Here is a 12,946-nt window from a genome sequence, read left to right on the forward strand (position 1 = left end):
TGAAAGAGTTCATTCATCCTATTGTCAAGGTCTGTCAAAGTAAATCAACCAAGTCAGGTTATTGGCATGGATAAATACAATACTGTAAATCTCCACCTTTATGTACACAGGGGCATTAAACCTGCCTTTTTACTTGATTACTGCTTCTCCTTTGTGATGTATGGAAATGCCTACGGTCATGTGACATATCTTGGTTTACTTGATTTGATGCATTGTCAAGTCTTGATTTAAACCTGCTAGGCATGCTGCCTCAGCGCCTTCTCATCTCCTCCCGTCAGGGGTACTCATTCATTACCCACACTAGAACAGTTTTACAGTGACAAGCAGTCATTAGTTATGACAGTATTTAGTCAAGCCTCTTTGTAGCAATATAAATGTTCACTTTCCTAAATTGCTAGTCAAGGCTGTCTGCCCAGGAAGTTGCCAACCTCCAACTAAATCAAGCCATTTGCATTGCCTCCATTTAATCAGCATCCTGAAAAACAGCCGTGATAAAATTACTGAGTGATTGATTGTGCTGACATGTTCCAGCCAATATCTCCGTAAATCAATACTTGCGCAGGTCGGGATTCTGAATTAGATTTAATGCAGAGTTGGCCACTCTTATTTCCGATCGTAACCCAGTACTGTTGGCAAGAATTTTCTTATAACTCCATGACTTTCCTTCCAGTTTAATTACCCTGTTAACCATGTTAAAAAAATCTACAATAGCTACACAATACTGAGGCTGATATGTCAATTATGTGGAGCATCTTCGGGAAATACAGTCTTTTGTACATTGCCGCTAGAAACGGCCATCCTGCCTGATGGAACTTCGACTACAGGATCCTATTTATGAGTCTGGTGCTGTTTTCTGTATTCCACAGTTGCATTGAAAAGTGGAAAATGTTAGTACTCAAAGAATAATTGATAGAATTGTGTACTGTATGGAAGCTACCGACAGGTGTTAGAAATCAATCGGACAATAAAAAGCTGCAATCTTTTGGTCACGATCTGAAGGCTGATTGTCTTTACTCCTCCAGTATTTCTCAAGAGTTGTCAGTACTTAAACGGTCTAGCTAATACCAATTGTCATGGTTGTAAAGTTGCGCAAGTGTGGAACTTCATTTCCTTGATTTAAGATTGTCAGATACTAATAACTAAAAAAATGACATGCTATTGACTGAAATCACAGGGGAGGATAATAGAATTGAAACAAATGGCTAAACTGCCAGCTATATAGCTACCTCGACATCAGTGTTAATGTTGGGACTTGCCCAGATTTTTCCAGGAGGCCGCATTGCCTTCCCTTGGTTTCAAAGCGCTCAGGCTGGGAAATCTCTGCTGCTGAGTCTGTGGCAAGTTAAATATGGTGACAAATATATAAAATTATTTTAAATTTGAAAGCATTTTAAAAGCGTCATTCAATATAATGAGGCCACACTGGATGCACCCACTATGTTGGCATAAATAGGGACTGGATATGAAGTATATCAGCCCTCCAGCTCAATACATGATAGAAACATAGAAACATAGAAATTAGGTGCAGGAGTAGGCCATTCGGCCCTTCGAGCCTGCACCGCCATTCAATATGATCATGGCTGATCATCCAACTCAGTATCCCGTACCTGCCTTCTCTCCATACCCCCTGATCCCCTTAGCCACAAGGGCCACATCTAACTCCCTCTTAAATATAGCCAATGAACTGGCCTCAACTACCCTCTGTGGCAGAGAGTTCCAGAGATTCACCACTCTCTGTGTGAAAATGATGATGTACAGTGCCCAGCAGCAGAGTGCAAGATCAGTGTGCTACCATTGGGCCTTGAAAGTCTTGTACTTCCCACAGTGCAGGTGGATGCAGTGTTTAGATAGTTTAGAAGGGATAAATTAGCATCTTTTTCATTTATTCCATAGAATCAAAGGTCCGCTGTCTACCCAACTCTAATTCTTTATTGTTCTATCTCTTGGTTTTTTATGTAATTCCATTTTTTATATTGTTTGTGGCTATATCGTATTTGAAGGCCTACACTAAGGTTGTGATGAGTTATTTTGGTATTTGGGATTTGAAGTATTACAGGCTGGATTGTGTAATTAATTCCTCCATGCTGAAAGCACATTAACTCTTGGCTCACTAACCTTGGTTTGCCCCCCCCCTTGGAATTTATTACCTGCAAGCTGGACATTTTGGGTCCATATTCAGGGCTAAGTGTTTTACTTTAATCTAAGATGGATTAACCTGTTAGTAATTGACCAACACTTTGTGCAATATTTTATCTGATAAAACTTAAGTAGTATCCTATGCATAAATACCAGGAGGAGAAACATTTAATAAAACTCAATGCTAGTAAGAGAGTCTATTAACAAAAACTGGAAACCACATCCTTGAAAACAACTTCTGGACCTGGGTGTTTAGCAGCATATGTATGGACACCAGACACTACTGTCACATGTACCTTGTAATAATATCCAGTACTGAAAGCTTTGCTATTATTATTGCTGCTGAATCCAATCTAGTGGGTATACTCATTTTATAAGCACTATTATGGGCAGATGGGGCTTGTCAGTCCATCTAGGAGAGGATTTAACCCTTCCCCTGCCTTGTGGCCATATCCAGTCATGGAAAAGGTTCCTGGAGTAAACCTCAAGAAAATCCGGAGTCGGGGCCCCTAAGGCAGTTTGTCGTTGTCTACGACCTCGCTCTGGCAGCTCCTGCGACGGCACTGGTGCCAAACTGTAACGGCCCTGCTGTTCCTTTTAGATCGATCAGCGACGTGGAGAGGGGGGATGTGCTGCATGGGCAACAGCCTGACCTCCATATGACATCGCCCAAGCTTGCATCCGACCACACATCACCTGCAAACTAGGATGCATCACCCATGGTCAGTCATGACCGAGGGGGGGGCCTACTACTACTAATTATGATTTCATAAGCCTTTTTAAATTTGATTTCACAAATATAACACAAGCATTTAGAAATGACCAATAAAATTCATCCTTGCATTGGAGTTATTTGAAACTGAAGCAAGCCATTAATAGACATCACCGATCATTTTATGACACCAGGTTTTAAGGAAGATGGTCTTTTTTTTTAACATTTATAGTTACTTATTGAATCAAGCTAATTTAAGACATGAATTAAATTATGGAGCATTAGGATTTGCCGTGGCAATATTTTTACTTGTTTATTGAACTGTGTATAAGATATTAAATTAAAAATATCCCTTGGGTATTTGTTTTGCATATCTGTTTTATCTGTATTGTTCATTTGTTTTATTTATATGCTGTACACACAGTATTGCAACACTGCAACAATAATAAACTTTCTTTTTCTAAGGATTTAAATGATGTGGAAACACAGCATCTTCTGCAGTCCCTTTTGCCGGAAATGGCTGAACTGGCTCTGCGGTTGGACACTGTTTGTACACAGGTAGGTTGCAAAAACTAGTACGTTTATTTCTGCAGCTTGCGTTACAAGAGCTGGACTGGTATATATATTTTTTAGAAATAGTAATTATCACATCTTTTGTGAGTTCAAATTAAGACCATTAATTAAGCAGTGCACATTAAAATGAGACACCATGCCAGTAGAATGTGAAAGAAGCCTTTAACAATCTGTGCTCTTTATATTTATTTATGTTTTTGTTATAAAGTGAGGACAATGTTCAGGAACAGCATTTTGTCATCTGAATGATTTACTGTGTACAAAATGCATTGTTCCTCTAGTTTATGTTATGAGTACCAGCATTTTCCCCCCAGCCCCAATTGCCTCTGAAAAGATAAAGGTGAGATGGCATCTTGGACAATGGCAGTGCATCTGGTTAAAATAGTCGCACTATGATGTTAAGCAGCGAGTTCCTGGAAAGACTACAAAAACACATATATATTCCCAAATTTAAACTACTTTGCTCTCGAGGAGAGCATGCATCGTGATGGTATTCTGACGCTTTTGCTGTCCTTTACCTTGGCCAGTAGTGTTATAATTGGGAGGCTGTTGGAATAGTCATGGCAATTAATGATAAGGCAATTTGCAAAGGGTACACATTGGAATCACGCTACGCAGTGGATGTGGGAATGAATAGTTCAGATGGTGGGTGTGATGTTCAATCAAGTGGTTGCTTTGGAGGACATATCGTCATCACCCATGTCCCGGTAAGATGGCGAATATTTCATCACTTTCCTGCCTTAGGCATAATGAAAGACTTGTGCCCTGGAGATAATAAAATGACTTGTACCTTAGAGAAAATAGAAAGATTTGTGCCTTAGACATAATGGAAAGACATGCCTTTTAGATGGAGAGACTTTGAGAATCATTACATGACACAGGTTACCTCATATAGCTGCAGTATTTTTATGGCCGTCCAGTTTAGTTTCTGGTCAATGGTTATCCCCACAATGGTGATGGATTATCATCGAAAATTGGGATAATCCCAGAACTGTGTGCTGGAGATGGCCATGGCTTGACATGTTGTGGCATTAGTGTTACTTGCCATTTATTAGCCCATATATCCTGCTTGATGCATGCGAGCAAAACTGCGTTCTTTTGAGAGCTGGAATGGAATTTTTAGCAAAGCTCCCCACCTCTGTCCCTGTGATGGAATATAAGGACATTGAACCAGCTGAAGAAGGTGGGGACATGAGGAATTTATGCAACACTGCCCTGGGCTGACATGATTGGCCTTCAACAGTCATCCATCTTCCTTTGTGCTTGGTATGACTTCTGCCAGAAATTCCCACGGGCCATCTTTTCTATAATTTCTTAATGTTTCATTCATCAGATTTGTGCCTTGATATCAAGGGCAGTCTCATTGCCCTGTTTTAGCCAAACAACAATTTTAATACAATCTGGAGCCACTTGGTTTTGAAAAATCTTAATCTGAACATGAGAGAGTAGCTTATTTGTGGGCCAATGCTCACTTTGTTGATGGCATTTCCCAACACTTTGTTGATCATTGAAAATAGACTTGGTAATTGATCATATAGGACAATATCAGAACTTGCCTGGACATTTGTCAAGTAAATACTATGTACTGAATTAGTTTGGTTAGAAGTAACCAATTCTAGAGTACAAGTCTTCAGCACTGAAGACTTACAGTCTCTGCTGTATCTAGTATCTTGGACATTTTTAGATATCATATGAAATGCATCTAAATATTTGAAGACCTGCTTTTGTGACGGTGGGGGTCCTCCAGAGGATGCAGCAATGAAATTAAACATCAGAAACATTAATCTTGTCTGTGGCACACATTTAATAAGAGCACTTTAACAAATTGCTGTTCATTACCGTGGCTCCCAGGGCGAGATCCATTCTTTAAATTAACATCAAACCTATTCTGTTGCCACATTGGGCTAATAAGAAATTTTAAATATCTATTTGGGTAGAAGTGAATAAATTGGAGGATTAGCTTGCTGTGGTGTGCGGTCAGTTGCATGTGGTTGTTTGATTTGAGCCTGAAGACTATTGAAGTGGTCACAATTTTATTCCAATTTCAATGTAAATTTCTCCATTTGGATTGGAGAATAATTGAATGCAACTTTTGATAGTGTGCTATCCTTAGTTCTTGACCAGAGTGGACATTAACTTTCAAAACCTGTGCTAGATAAATGCACAAGTAAACTTGATGGTAGTTGTATTGGAGAATTAATGTTCTGTCAAAATTGCTGAGCTGTTCCTTCATGAATGACTGTCTTCATTCTTTAGGACCAGAAGCTCACCTAATCCGATTTATACTCCACTTATATCAGTAATAAACTGTTTGCAGGTAACCAAATGCATTTTTATCTCTGGCTAATCGTGAGCAGTCTTGAAGTAAATTTAGGGGAACATTGAATATGGGTCCTAATTTGTTGTATAAAGTTGCATTTGGATAACGTGATAGGAGGAAATCTTGACTTTGAAATTGCTTTGGATTAATTGCCGCTGAACATATTGGATTGATTGAGTCGTCTGCATTAATTTTTTTGTGATCGGTCAGCTCTCTGTGTTGGATAAATAGTCATATTCATTACCGAGGCATATTCATCATTTAGATCATTGCCAGCAAGGCGAGTCAAAATTAATGTACTCTTTTATTCTTGAATAAATCTACTTCATAATATTTTAATAGTTGAGGTGGAGACGGGAGGTAGAGGAGAGCCAGGCGGGTGAGTAGGCTGTGAAAAGCGAGAGAACCCTGGGAGTGAGAGACAGAGAGAGAATACAGGGCCCGACTCTCTGCATCTCTCGGAAAACCCGAAGAGGGGGAGCCGGTTCAGCGGGGGAGGAGTGGGATAGGAGCGGTTAGCAGCGGGAGAGTGGGGGCGGGGCATGACTTCACTCGCTGCGCAGGCCGCGACAAGAAAGTTCTTCAAAAGCAAGCCGGTGAGCGCCGGTGACCTCGGGAACTGCAGAACAGAGCCTACGCTCGTTTTTTCTGTGCCTTTTGAAGAATGGAGCGGGGGGGGTGGGGGGGGCTGGGCCACGAACAAAGCATTGTGACGTCATCAGCTGGCCAACGGTTAGATTTGAAAAAAAAGTCAGATTTGTGAACAATTTTACTAAAATAATTAACCAAATTTTCAGATGAAGGGATTTCTGAAATCATGAGGTAAATCTCTACCAGAATATGTGAAAATGTCTCCGTTACTGCGTCTGGTTTTGGTGGAGATGTGAATGACAACCAACCAAACAAACAAACAAACTAACTAACAAAGACAGATTTTATAGTTATATGATAGATATTTTGTTTACCGAATTCACCCCGGATTAAGTTCAACTGAAGTCTCTAAATCCTGATTGGGATTCAACAGTGCACTTGAATATATGCAATCAATGTGCAAATATTCTGTTTTGTAGGTATCTTTATATACTTCAGAGTTACTAGTTCTGTTTAGTTTATTGTCACGTGAACCGAGGTACAGTGAAAAGCTTTCAGAAGTGGGAGTAAAATAATCAGTTTATTAATTGTATTAATATTTTTTTTAAAGCAGGACTATTCAACCTGGCATTGGCATTTTGTTTCCCCTTAATCTCAGATGGTTATTTGGTCCAGCTATTAAATTTAAAATGAAATAATTTTAATTATTAAGCATGAAATAAGAAAGAAAACATTCCCCACTATCCATTGATGTTCCTTTAAACCGCTTTCACGTGGCATTGGTCTAGTGGACATATTTAAGTTAATGAATCAGAGCAGTGCTGCAGTAACTTTAATGTTATTTTTTCTGGAGATTGCATTCCACTAATTTCACAACTGATAAAGCACTTCATGTGATTAAGTGCAAAATCCAGAATAACAAGGTTGTTGAAGGGGTTTCTTTGTGCCTGTGACCTACCGCAGATTTAATAGGACAGAAAATTGAATGGCCACGTGGGGGATCAATAAAGATGCTGCTCGTTCTTCAGGTCTGATTGGAATCTATTGGTGATTGCCAAGGACATAATGCAGAGATTAATGATAATATCACACCAAACCTCTTACATACTTTGATTTATGGTTCTTGGCCAAAGCAACCAATTGTTGCAGTGGAACAATAATTGTTATTCGTAATTCATTTTTGTATAAAAAAAGAAATGATTTTTTTTTAATAGTCTTAATAAAAATTTACAGAATGTTTGCTTGATACATTCATTCATTCATAATTAAGGCCAGTATTTGGTTCAGAGTAAATCTAATATCTTTTAAATTTAAAAGAATTATTTACGTGGGAGTGCATCTCACAAATCTACCTTCATAGCTTTTATTTTTTTTATTGCTCTTTTATTGTTTTTAACATATTAAAATAGTGTAGGTGGCAAATTCATACGGTATTTTACTTTAACCTCTCACTACTCCATTCTGAAGTCCCCACCTGCTTCAAAAGACCACTATCATTCCAGTGCCCAAGAAAAGTAAAGTAGCGTGCCTTATTAACTATGTCCAGGGGCTGTGACATTCACCATCGTGAAGTACTTTGAGAGACTGGTGATGGCGCACATTAACTTCAGCCTCCCACCCAGCCTTGTACCTCTGTTTGTATACTGTCACAAGATTTTACTTCATGGTCAATGTTATGATGTCGCATTTCACATCGTGCTAGAAAATATTGAAATTACGTTTGAACAGATTTTTATTTTTTGCCGCAGAAGCAATGAAAACTATCACTAAATACCGCCTTTATGTACCAGCGGATCAAAAGATACTTTGTAGAAATGTTACCACAAAATATGACAGCAGACCACAAGGAGATATTGGGATATATTTTATCAAAAGAGAGAATTGAGAAAATTGGAAGGATCAAAAGAAAGGTGGAGGGAGGGAGGGAGATAGTTCAAGAGAATACACCAGATGTGGAACAGATGGACCATTGTAGAATTGAAAAAGGTCAAGGACAGGGAAGAGCCAAGGGATGGGTTGATGGGAATCAGGGCATTGCTAAACTAAGTGGCGATATAGGTCAGCAAGTGTGAGATAATGGAATGAATAAAACAATGCAAATTAGTGCAACAATCTTTACATTGGCCCATTAGAGTGAACATAGCTAGCTAAGAGTGCCCTGAAATAGTCAGGTTTTGAAGTAATGAAGGCTGGGATGAATTTTCAATGGTGGACAAACTGACACAGGTGGATCTGGGCAATACAACAGAGGGTGGAAAAGGCAGACTTAATTATGGCATTGATGTGTTCTGCAAAACTCTGCTCAGAGTCTGATATGACACCACGGTTGTAAGTAGCATGGTTGAGTTTCAGACAGAGTTTGTGGGTAGGGAATAGAGCTTGTGAGAGGCGATTGAGCAGAATAGCTTTATTTTAATTGAATGAAATATCTGCTTTTGCTTTGCTGAGTCAGAATAGTAGTTTGACAATTTGGAAGCAATGGAGAGGTCCAGAGAGATAGAGATGGTTGTTGGCTATTCTTTTCAGTTTTCTGCATTGTAGAGGTTCGTATAAAATGTTAACATAAGCCTCCCCCAGGCTAGTTTTGCAGCTACAATAAACATAGAAACATAGAAAATAGTTGCAGGAGTCGGCCATTCGGCCCTTCGAGCCAGCACCACCATTCAATATGTTCATGGCTGATCATCCAAAATCAGTACCCCGTTCTGGCTTTTTCCCCATATCCCTTGATTCCCTTAGCCCTAAGAGGTAAATCGAACTCTCTCTTGAAAAATCGAACTCTTGAAGGAGAGAGGGAGAGGGAGAGAGAGAAAATAATATCTCCATAGTTCATCAAAATCTTAATCATATTTTTAGATCATTTACAATATAAAAAGGAATCAAAGCATCCATTCTATATTGTGGCTTTTGTACCATTTATAACAATTAATTTAAGAATATTCTAAAATATTGGAAATCAGTAAAATTTCAAATAAGATTATTTTTCTAATCAAGTGAGGTAAATGAAACTACTACCACCTTGCTGCTTGTAGATTGCAGCTGTGTTACTAAATTGCTGTATGTACTATCATTTGGTAAATGTAATTTTGCTTCTGTTTGCTAAATTAATAAACTAATGACCTCTGCCTTGCCTCCTTCCATGCCAGCCGATACCATTGCTTAAGCAGAAGATGAATCACTCCATCACAATGTCACAAGAACAAATAGCCTGCCTTCTGGCCAATGCCTTTTTTTGTACATTCCCTCGACGGAGTAACAAACTAAAACCGGAGTATTCCAATTTCCCGGAGATAAACTTCAAGAAGTAAGTACAAACAATTCCTTTGATTGCATGCAGCACAATGTACAAGTTTTCTAAAAACCCTTTTGCATAGTGTGCCATGGTTTTATGATATTATTACTACTTGGGTTTTCTATCATAATTTTACAGGGATGGCAAACTGCTTCAATCATACTTCAAGATGTCCTGTTGTTTACACATTTACACATCACTGTGCCCATCACTTGCCCATCAGGCTCTTGTTTGTAAACCATATCGTAGTTTCTTGAGGGAAGGAAGGGAAAGGTGATGGTCATGTGATTGGGTAAAGAATAGAAGTGGTGAAGTTCTGGAAAATGATTTTTAGCTCATTGTCCGAACTTCAGCAGCATGTTGTGCAGAGAGCCAGTGGAAGGAGACAGGAAGAGGTACAATGTGCAGAGAGAGAGAGTGCAAAGAATGAGTAAAATAAATAACATATTTTAAAATAAAAAGAAACAAGCATTTATACAACAAGGTAAAAGGGAATACAAGCATCTAAACTATATTGTAGCTCTTGCACAATTTAGAACACTTTGATTTGAGTATTTCTCTGGGGAGTTTGCGTTTGTCAGTGCATTGAAATATAATGGGATATAGTGTAATTTAACTTGTTTGTCTGGATATTGAATCATTTAATGATAAAGATGGAACAGTCTAGATACAGCGGAATCTTGTGAATTGTTACTTATGCAACTCAGGTGTACGATTGACATCAGGCCCCATGATGTAGTACCTAGAAGAATTATTAGGCAGATTATATTTCTATCAGTCTTGAATGTGTGAGAAGGTAATTGGAGGGGCTATCATGCTTGGAGAAAACAAAATCACAGGGGAAAATACATTTTTGTTTCCCAGCACCATTTGTGTATGTAATAGCCATAAGAATACTTGAAAATATCTTTAATTGAATATTATATAGTGTATGTGCATATAGATTTATAGTCATACAGCATGGAAATAGACTCCTCAACATGCCCATGTCCACCAAGATGCCCTGACTTGTCCACCTGCCCGTGCTTGGCCCATACCCCTCTAAACTAAAATTCTATAGTTTAGAAATGTCTTTCTAAGGGCACATCTTTATCTGCACTATTGAAGTTTCATCAAAAATCCTGTTAACATTACTTCACACGTTGTGTCTATAACACCTAATTGTTTCTAGATCATCCATGTACTTGCATATGTTGATGCTGGGATATTTGTCGTGGTACTAAACAGCACACATTTAGTTGTCACCTTGGCAGAGAGTGGTCCACAAATGACCTGGAGCACTCAACCATAAAGTCGGAGAGCATAGGTACAGGTCCTTCAGCCAGAGAATATGTCAAACACCCATTTACACCAATCCTACATTAATCCCATTTTACTTACTCCACATTCCCATCAATGCCATTCCCAACGCCAAAGTTCTATTGCATACTAGAGCAGAAATACAGTGACCAATTAACCCAGTCTTTGGAATGTGGGAGGAAAAAGGCAAACCTGCATAGTCACGGAAAAAATGTGTTAAACTCCACAACACCAGCACTGGATGTCAGGATTGAATTCTGCTCACTGGGGCTGGGAGGTTGCAGCTCTACCTGCTTGTAGAATGGTTTCAGACATCTCCTGAGAGATCTGCTCCTGTAGAACTATTGGTTTGCAACCCTAGAGTTTGATGCTCCTGCAGGCAAGTCTTTAAGATTTTATTTTCTCTTGCATGGACCCCTAGTCCTTCCTGCATTTCCCTTCATTGCGTTTATCTCATTCAGACCTTCACCTGCAGAGTGAGCCTGCTCATGCTTCCCCCAATTTTGATCTTGAATACCTGACCCACAGCTTTGGAGATGAGGTTAAATCTTTGTGTGTGCTTTATTGTGTAATGTTGTATTGCGCACCAATTTAAGACCCTTTTCCTGGTTTGGAATAATTGTATTGATCTATGTTTTGAAACCAATTGGCATAGATATGATGCTCATAAAGAAAACGCATCTGGTCACAGCTGAGTGCATGGAAGACAGATAAACACAGCATGTCTTTAAAAGAAAATTCAATAACCAAGAATCGTATCAAATAGACACTAGTTGGCTTCAATGCGAGTCCACATGCAGGCTTCCCCACAGGGAGCCATTTGGTGGGTAAACACAAGATTTATCTTCTGATTTACATAGTCTTCAGGCCTTAAAGAGACCAGCAAGATTAAACAGTGCAGCTCTGATGCTGGTGTCTTCAGGCGACCTCAACTAAATATTTCTAAGGAGTATGCAATGGTTATTTATATTCTGAACAAAATGATGCAGATTTGATCTCTTGAATACAATGGTATCAATTTGTTCTTACAATAAAATTCCATTAATCCACACAGTTGGCTCATTTGAAAATAACACACTTTAACCATGTTCATTTGCAACTAGTTTCTGGAAAGGAAAGCGAGTAGTGACATGATCCCTGATTAATATGTTCTATACTGCATGTTCTAACTTTGATATATTATAGTGCTATGTACGTGTTAGTTCATTCTTATTCTACAAAGAATGAAAATAATTCCCAAGATAGTCTAGAAACAAAAAAGAGAAAATAGACTTGTTGCCACATTTTCTTGGGAGGGGGCAGTTGCATTTATGCCCCATGCACATACTCCTCTGCCACAAAGTATGTCAGACTACAGTCTGAAGAAGGGTCTCGACAGGAAACATCACCTATCCATGTTCTCCAGAGATGCTACCTGACCTGCTGAGCTACTCCAGCACTCTGTGTCCTTGTGTGCATCTTAGTAAGGTTAACAGTAAGTGGAACATTTCTGGTGATGATATGTGCAGAACAGGCGGATCCAAAACGTTGTTGCTGCTATTTCACAGTGCGGTGTGCCTGTTAATGTCCTCCCTGGAACTTGTGTCACTGAATGTCCACGGAGCAGGAGCTACCAACGACCACTGGCACTATTTAAATGCTTCAGTATATCAGAAATGTTAATTGTAATATTAATGGCGGAAAGTATGAAAGTTTTTTGTTTAGATGGGTATGTTGCAGAACCAACAAGGGAACAGGCTATTTTGGACCTGGCATTGTGCAGTGAAATAATTAATTGGTGTTCTGATAATTAAGGAATCTTTAGGGAACTGTGAGTATAATGTGATAGAATTTTAAATAAAAATGAGAAGTCATTTAGATCAATCTGAAATCGGAATCATAAATCTTACTAACACAAATAACGAAGGCATGTGATGCCTGTTGGCTGTGGAATTAGGAAACGTTGTCTAAAGATAAGACAACGAGCTATTACTAACATTTTTTTAAATGATATTTCAAAGTTTCAACGGTTTGCTTATTGTCA

The 12,946-nt window shown here is 38.9% G+C and overlaps 1 protein-coding gene across 5 annotated transcripts in view; it reads left to right on the forward strand.

Annotated features, from left to right (window-relative positions):
- Nucleotides 1-12,946, forward strand: part of parga (poly (ADP-ribose) glycohydrolase a) — a 97,149-nt gene that overhangs the window by 33,924 nt on the left and 50,279 nt on the right. For all 5 annotated transcript variants that reach the window (XM_055661652.1, XM_055661653.1, XM_055661651.1 and 2 more), the window contains 2 exons: nt 3,314-3,406; nt 9,479-9,636. In XM_055661652.1, the coding sequence (XP_055517627.1) occupies nt 3,314-3,406; nt 9,479-9,636 (251 nt within the window). The remainder of the gene's footprint in view (nt 1-3,313; nt 3,407-9,478; nt 9,637-12,946) is intronic.

This window comes from Leucoraja erinacea, chromosome 34 (genome assembly GCF_028641065.1).
Source record: "Leucoraja erinacea ecotype New England chromosome 34, Leri_hhj_1, whole genome shotgun sequence".
NCBI classification, from domain to species: domain Eukaryota; kingdom Metazoa; phylum Chordata; class Chondrichthyes; order Rajiformes; family Rajidae; genus Leucoraja; species Leucoraja erinaceus.